The sequence below is a fragment of the Pararge aegeria genome, chromosome 12, assembly GCF_905163445.1.
Source record: "Pararge aegeria chromosome 12, ilParAegt1.1, whole genome shotgun sequence".
NCBI classification, from domain to species: Eukaryota; Metazoa; Arthropoda; class Insecta; order Lepidoptera; family Nymphalidae; genus Pararge; species Pararge aegeria.
The window spans coordinates 13,053,992-13,062,451 of NC_053191.1; the positions used below are offsets into that span (position 1 = coordinate 13,053,992).

At 32.2% G+C, this 8,460-nt stretch overlaps 1 protein-coding gene across 5 annotated transcripts in view; it reads left to right on the plus strand.

Moving 5' to 3' along the window:
• Nucleotides 1-8,184, plus strand: part of LOC120628486 (fasciclin-3) — a 200,698-nt gene extending 192,514 nt beyond the window's left edge. Inside the window, exons 11-14 of one of the 5 annotated variants that reach the window (XM_039896879.1) lie at nt 3,113-3,152; nt 3,878-3,928; nt 5,840-5,969; nt 6,665-8,184. In XM_039896879.1, the coding sequence (XP_039752813.1) occupies nt 3,113-3,152; nt 3,878-3,928; nt 5,840-5,969; nt 6,665-6,811 (368 nt within the window). In that variant the 3' untranslated portion in view covers nt 6,812-8,184. Of the gene's footprint in view, nt 1-910; nt 2,845-3,112; nt 3,153-3,877; nt 3,929-5,839; nt 5,970-6,664 lie in introns of those variants that run through there. The other 4 variants (XM_039896880.1, XM_039896881.1, XM_039896882.1 and 1 more) reach the window with 4 other exon arrangements.
• Nucleotides 8,185-8,460: the final 276 nt, after the last annotated feature.

Here is an 8,460-nt window from a genome sequence, read left to right on the forward strand (position 1 = left end):
AAAATTACATGTAAATTTTACGCATGAAGATTTGAAATTCACTACTTGAAGCATGATTTGTGTCTTTCTTACCTAAAAATTGTAGTCTTCTTTCTAACGCATGTTTGTCTTCCCATTCATTATAGTTGCATGACTGCCTCTTGGTTACGTATATTTTTCGTATGGAAAAGAATACAGGAAATATTTTAAATTATTTACCGCAATGTTTCTTTAATTAGGACTTCTTGTCAAAAAGGGTTTTACAGTGACAAAAAAATACTTGTTAAGTGATATTTGTCACATACCCTACTTTTGCACTTCGTTTGAAATACATGTTTAGGCAAATATTACGTAATGGTTTTATATGGTGTTGGGTTTCTTTATGAATAAGTAATTTATATGAATTTTAATTAAATCGACTTGAAATGCATTCTCAAACTTGTAGTAAACTATTTTTCAATCTTGGTGATGGACTTTAATTAACTTTAATGCTAAACATTCACAATGATTCTACAGTAACTACTAATGATTTGCGTAAATATATTACAACTTAGCTGGATGATGTATGGTACATTTCTTATTTCAATTTACTTTTGCCCATTAGTAGTTTGCTATAACTACACAATACAATTTCATCATGATCATTATACATTGATTTTATGATAATTCTTTATAACCTAGAGATAGGTACTGACTAAAAAATTGTGGCAATAAGGTGCGATCAAATCAAGTCCTCAGAAACATTAGCAACCTCAGAATGCTTTGAGTGACTGAACAATATGTGTTACTTTTATAGCAGATCTAGTATTTCAAGTGGCTATCACGCTTAACACAAATCCACGCAAATCAATGAAAATCACCAAAACTGCTTAACTAACAAAAACACAATGAATAAGAGTTCTTGATCGCTTAACATATTGGTATGTGGCAGGGAGGTCCCATCGTACTGACATTCCTGATGGCGCTGATTCCGAAGCCCCCCTCCCTCCACATGATGACGTCAAAGGATCAGAAAACCCCTCTCATGACCACGGGGAATATATCAGCAACGGTGACACAAAACACCCCGAGAAGAAGCCCGATACTGCTGTCTAAGTTGTAAGTTATAAAGCTGTCACTCGATAAATTGAACTACGTATTCTGTACGATAGGTAACAATTTGTAACAATTTTGTAACTATTGTAAACTTAATTTAGGATTACACTTTTTTGTAACTTTTCATTTATTAATAATATATTGAATTCTTAATTGATTAGTCTGTACCTATATCGTATTGAATCTTGCTAGCTAGGTTTGACGGATGATTTTAATGCTTTACTGGCAATTTACTTGAGTGTGAGAGTGACAGCTAATTCGTGTTAATTTTGACTCAAAATATCTTATGTAATTTCGTTTAGTGCCAGATGTGTTAACAGTTACAGAATATAACATATTGTTAGTTATTATAATAATTTTAATGCCAACGAAACACAAACTGATACTTATTTGAAAGATTTACAAATTTAATGCACTATGTATTAGACAAATTTTAGTGGCAGAGACTTTGGATTCTGCCTCTTTTATATACTATATAACTTTCTCTAAATATTGTTAACACAGTCGAAAAATCTCTTAAATGTAATATCTACAAGAATTCTCTCGATTGTCTTTTAGCCTAAAACTTTTAAAATGTATTCGTAGAAGTTATTAAGAATCTCAAATGTTGTCAACGAATCCCAACGTATATTATGTAGTTAGGGCAGGTTTTTAAAATATATTAACTAATAGAAATACTTAATATAAATGTATTTCACAGCTGGTTCAATAACTTAAGTTTTAAGGTAAAGTTTTATTAAGACTATTGTTATACATTTTGGAAAACACTTTACGTTAAGTTAATAAATATAATAAGTATCGATATCAATCGCATACCATCAATAGGTCTATTTATATTGGTCTATACGTAAGACGTCTTTATGAAAATTTGCATTGATTTTTATACTTTTTTATTATGATAAAATAGATTTTTGTAATATAAACTGGCCATTTTATACTCTCACTTATTAGGTTTATGTATAACTTTTATAACAAAAGTACATACTTTTTTCATAATTTTAAGACTTAATGTGTTCGAACCACCATTTTTTATTTTGTATATAATCTGTCATTACTTTTAATGTCTACTTAAAATAGATTTAATACGGATTAAATAAGGTTGTTTTATTTTAACGCGTAACTTGTCACGATTTTTTTTATTCCTTATAATTGTAAAAACAAGATACAAATTTTCTAAATGAAAAATCTCAAATTACAATTAGAAATATGTAATTCATATAAAATCGTGAATATTTTTAGCTTTTTTTGTATAAACATAAGGTATAATGAAATGACATTTATTATTTAAGTTAGTGAGTTAAGTCACCGTCATTGTGATGATTTTAGTATTTGTTTACATTTAAATACAATTTTATTTAATAAGAATTTATTTTTGTACCAATTTAGTTTAATGGTTTAAAATTGAGCTTATTTTGTCTCTTCTTGTATCTAAATGTCAATTCAAAAACACTGCCATTCTACACAGCCAAAAATAAAATAATATTTCTATTAAACTGCATCAAAATTAGGTTTCTAAATTTTTCCGTTCAACTAAACGTTCCGTGTTTTTTTATAAAACCATGTGTAAAATTCTATACATACTGTCATATTATGTGTACCTAATTATAAAATTCACTAAATTCTATACGTCATGTCATACGTATTTAAATATAAAATTCTTAACATTACGTAGATAGCGAGGATAATCAAGTTTGTAACGTTCATAAAATTATATACCGCTGCGTTATTAACGAATTATAATTGAATATAAAGTATTTATTAAATAAGAAATATTCGTTTCATTTATAATATTATTTTACTCAATAACAATATGCAGTTGTATCAACAGCAAATTGAAAAAGTAAAGTATCGACACATTATGTAACTTTTCTCTCTAAAATAATTGACAGATTGCTTTTACAAAACGTATTTACTTCCTGTAATTTAAAAAAAAACATCACGGTAGAGTAAAGCAAAGAATATATAACAACACTTAACATTAGTTTTAATGTGTACCAGCAGACAGTTAAAAATGATTTTTTGGGTTCTTCAATTATAGGAAGCAGAGGACGTGACCACACAAAGAGCTCTGGTGAATCGTGAGTAAAACTCTTTTATTCTATTATTTGTGTAAAATAAATAATTTTTAAGGAAAAAATTTATTTCTGTGTAAATAATATTTGGGTGGTTGTAATTATAGTTCGGTACTTTAACACTATGAAGTTTACAAAATATTCTAGTTTAAAATTATAGATGTTTATGGGCTTTGAAGTATACTAAGTGCTAGTTTAAGAAATTACTATAGTAGCATCTCTTTCCGAACGCATTCACGCTTATCTGAAAACTATAAAACCTCTTTACCCGACTATGGAAGGGAAGAAATGAAGAAAAAATGTTACTAATATTCCTATATCAAAACTGTTTCACCTTAAAGAATCTTTTTTTTTTAAATAATAATAACATGAAATAAAAAAGTATTCAAAATAATGCTCTAAACACTGTCGTAACTAAGTTCCTATATTATTATCGCGCAAAAAAAAAAGTTTTTGAGTTGAAATAGGTTTGATGTTTGTGTACGGTTCAGTTAAAGAAATAAATAAACAGGCTTACAGTTACGAAACAAGGAATAACGTGTTTTGTCACGCTCTGACATATAATAGGTGCTTTCAGTTGAAGGGTGACAAAACACCGAATGACAAAATCGGACGTACGATTTGTAGAGCCCATATAATCTTTCTTGGGATACAAGCACAATATACTTTGACGCTTTACACTTTTCATTTCTTTTAAAGCCTTGTAAAATAAAGCTAATTTCTTTCGTAAGGACTCCGGCTGGTGACGTGCTTTTAGAGAGTGGGACGCTACCTTCTAGAACGTATGTTTAACCTTCTGTATCTTGTATATAAATAAAAAATAACGTATAGAACAACACGCTTATATCACAGGTAATAAAATAAACGGCAAGGGTCTTTTTAATAATCGTGGCATAGCGCCGAAATAGTTAGTGTTTTATCACACTTCAAATGTCAGAGCGTGAAAAAACACCATATAACAAACTATTCCGACGTTAAGCTGCGTTTATTAATGAGATCCGAAGGATTTTGTATGACTTGCTGCGAGTAATTCTTACTAATATTATAAATACCTAAGTTGGTTTCAGATTGATTAATGTTCCTCATGTTTGCCATAACTACTGTACCGATTTTGATAAATTTTGCACTAAATTATTAATTTTATAATATAAGCTTTTTGCGTTGGCAACTTACTTTTATTTATTTAATTTATACATTTATTTAAAGTCAACAATTCCGGTAGTTTATTCAAAAAGTATATTTGGTACGATTTTTAATAGTAAGTTACGCGGTAAACATGGCACAATCGCCACGATATATAATGAAAATCGCCGGGAGATATAATATTCAGTCGGTACACTCAGAGAGTTTTAGTTTCTTTTACGCTGCTATACAACTTTGCTTTGGGCGAACTTTCATTTGCTTTGCTTTAAAACATACTGCTTCAAACTTTGTAAGATTTATATTCATCAATCAATTTATTTTTGAACTTGTAATAATGACTGGTTTGTAGTTACTGGCTTTTGGATGATAAAAAAATAATATTCTCGTTTATGATCTTATTAAAGCGTCTCACGTTGCTCTGGAATCGGACCGAAACATGTGTAGGTAGCTTATTTTGGACGGTTTCTTCATGATCAAATTTTTACTGTATGTCATCTACCGGAAATTGAAGTTACCGAGTTTGATTGAGTTTAGCACATACTTATTATACAGGGTTGAATAAAATACTAGGCAGCTCTCGGCCTGTAGTTGTTTATATTAAAACTAACAACTTTTATTCTACAATTTTTTTTAATTTGTGAGATATTCAGTATTCAATATTTTACATAGATTCTCTACTACTACTCTGTTATATAACGTCGGCAACAGCGTGCGAACCACGACTCTGTCGTGCGTGCTGGCAGCTTACAGAAATATTGTAATGTTTTTCTTTGTATGATATAAATGAATAGAACAAAAGTTGTTAGATTTAACGATAGATTTATTTGTAATTGTATAGCGTGTGCTCTAGACATTGGAAAAAATTTATCTCGGAAAAGCACCACGGTGACGTATTCGGGGAATTCTTGGTTTATCTCATAGAAATATGATGAGAAAGTTTAATATGCTGAGTGTTACAAAATGAGGTTCAATCAACATACCATATTACAAAAGCTAAGTGTTAGCCTAATCTAGTCATTGCTGCAATAAAATTAAACGTTCAACCGTGATAATCACTTTTCCCTACATAGGTAGGTATGTAGTATTTTTTATTATATATATATATATACCAAAACTTTTATAAATAATAGAACAGGTATGAAAACCATTCAGTGCTTAAGAGGTAGCCTTTTGACGAATGGTGTACAGCTTTATTCATTTTAAGAATAACATTTGTATACAACTTTTTCGCTGTGACATGAACTATATGTGCGGTGTGGTGACGGCAGTACAGTTGCCTCCACATTTCCTCTGCCCGCGGGTGTCATACGTGGTGACTAAGGAAACATAACTGAGTACGGGCAGCGTAGTCTGTGCTACTACTGCCACAAACTGCAATCATCAACCCGTCTGCCCAGCGTGGTGATTATGGGCAGATCCTCCCGTTGGGAGAGGCCTCCAGTGGACTGTTCTAGAATCTAGTTTATAGATGGTGATCTACATAGATGATTATTAGTTGAAAGCAGCAGAGAGCATCTTAATGTTATGAATTTATGATGTATTCCTGTCAGTAGCGACACTGAGAGCGCGGCAGGGCAGCGCTCGCGACTCAGCGCTCTGAGCGCTCGAGTGAGGGCAGTACTACCACGTGGGAGGGACCGCGTGCAGGCAACAGAACCTATACCGGAACTCGAGGATAAGGTATTATGTATTTTTTTACACCACTAAAAGTTAGCCGTTGAATGCTCTCACGTTTCAACATCATATTATCCCTGCGTGACGCGTGTATTACAATGCTGCCGAAGTAAAAATGTATCAAGTCCGAATAAATGTAGTGTATAAAGTCTTATTTAATAATTTACATGTCGGATGGCTTCGTCAATCAATATGTTTTTCCCGCAACCGTATCGGACACCGGCATTTGCATAAAACTATTAAAAAATAATCCCACATTTGGCGAATTTTTCAGTTAACAATTTTTCATTGTCCCATGAGGATGCTCCGGTTTCGAAGCAAATCGGGCGTAGAGGGTAGATTCCCGAAGATCTGTTTGGTGTGGCGTCTAAAGATTGAAGAAATTATAAATTACATTAAACAAATTCTCATGCTTTTCGCAGAGTATCGCCAATTAAACTTCATCACATAATCTCATTACCGGCCCACTACAGAGCACGGGTCTCCTCCTACAATGAGAAGGGTTTAAGGCTACGGCCACCACGCTGGCCCAGTGCGGATTTGTGGACAAATGGAAATTAAACTTAATTTTCCTAAAAATAATCCCTTTTGCCCCGTAGTATACAGACGTGCCAATGTCGTACGAAATCTACCATTTATACCGTTCCGGAATGTTTCATTAGTGTTAAAAGATTTTTTTAAAGAAGTATTTTGACTTTCAGACTCAGGCAGAAGAAAAGAAGGGGGTAGTTTACGCTGAGCTCGCACTTGGTGATCAAAATGCAGAAAAGCCCCCACCCCCCTCGACAGAGTACGCTGAAATAGTGTACACTGACCAACCGGCGCAAATTAAAGAAACTAAAGAATAAATGATCACGTTTCTTTACTGAGGAACCTTTTCCATCAGAAACGATTGTATGACGTTCATAGATAAGTATAGGCAAATTCGTATTGTGCATTCATTTAAACTAGCCATTCAAAAGAGACGCAATAATGGGCGTTTAAAAATAAATTTCATTAATTGAACTAAATTTTTTATATTCTAATAAAATTGTTGGGTGCAAAAAACTTACCCAATTAACATGATCGTTTCACGATAAAAAATTAACGTTCAGTTTTCAATATATGATTTCTAACGAGGATATATTAATTAAACTCTATCGACTCGACACCAACTCTCGAATGCAAAGTGAGCTTTATGTCGTGAGTCATAAAGTATATTGTTTTAAAAACTATAAATAGTCGACGTCGCACACTTCTTATCTCTTACCTACAACTTTACTACTCGCGACAAAGCATTGCCAATCCGTTAACACCGCGTCAACCGCGTTCCTGGGATAAAAAACAGTCTATGTAACTCTCCTCCATTTCAGCTAAGCCTCTCACAGTTAGAGTGTGAATGAAAGACAGACAGACAAACAAACAAACAAACACACCTTTGCATTCGCGTATCTCGTACGTGGCTAGGCTCGTTACCGCCACGTTCTAGCATATATCACCGTTTAATTCGGGGTCGTTGAGTCGATAAATGAGAAAAGGCGATAAAATCTTAAAGCATCTGTGAACACCATACAATCCGAATTGGTTATTTGATAATTATTAAGAAAGTAATCTTAATCATTTGTTAAATAAACAACAGAATCGCACCTGTGGACTGTTAACAATATCTGCCGATTTATCAATTGATGAATGAGAATATTTCAGTAATATTAATTTTATTTCATTACAAATATCAATTATAATTATTATTGGTTTTAAGAGATTCATATAACACTGCAATTTGCAGGCCTAGATTTTGATAAAATTGATAAAATACTATTAAAATATAAGTTGAAAGAGAATCATCACTATATTTGATTAGACCACCGAGAAAAAATTATATGAAATATATTTATTTTGTGAAAAGTGAGCGAAACGAATTTTTGTATTGTAAATGTCGATCTACACCCAGGAAATATTAAAGTTTTATTAACAAAAAATATTTTTTGTTTCCTGTGTGGGAGTCGATAGTTTTTCTACAATTGTAGATGAAATAACATGCGGTAATCTCATTTATTCTACTAGAACTTATTAAGATAAATGTGTGCTTTGATATTATTGCTCTTTATTCCTATGTATAAATTTAAGATTTTATGCAGGAAGACTTTTTAGTAACTATAGTTACTGGAATATTAAAATGGAATTCAATTCCTTTCTCGTACATTGTTTTCGACTTAAAAAAATACTTTTATATTGAAAAGCAATTAAAAAACTCCTTTTATGGTTAATTTAACAGAAAAATAAAACCATTTCGTAATAAAATTCCGCCTACTTCATTTTAAAACTCGACTTACCTATTTTACTCACTAGGACACCAGTAGCGGCGCTACCAACAATGTGTACAGCTCTATGGAGGGTATCTCACCTAATATCTGCTTGGTTGCTCAACCAATATGGGTGGCTGGTGGGTCAACCACTAATATGTATAGAGCTATTTGGCGTCTCACTAATTCGGCCACCAGTTTCGTTGCCTGCGCCA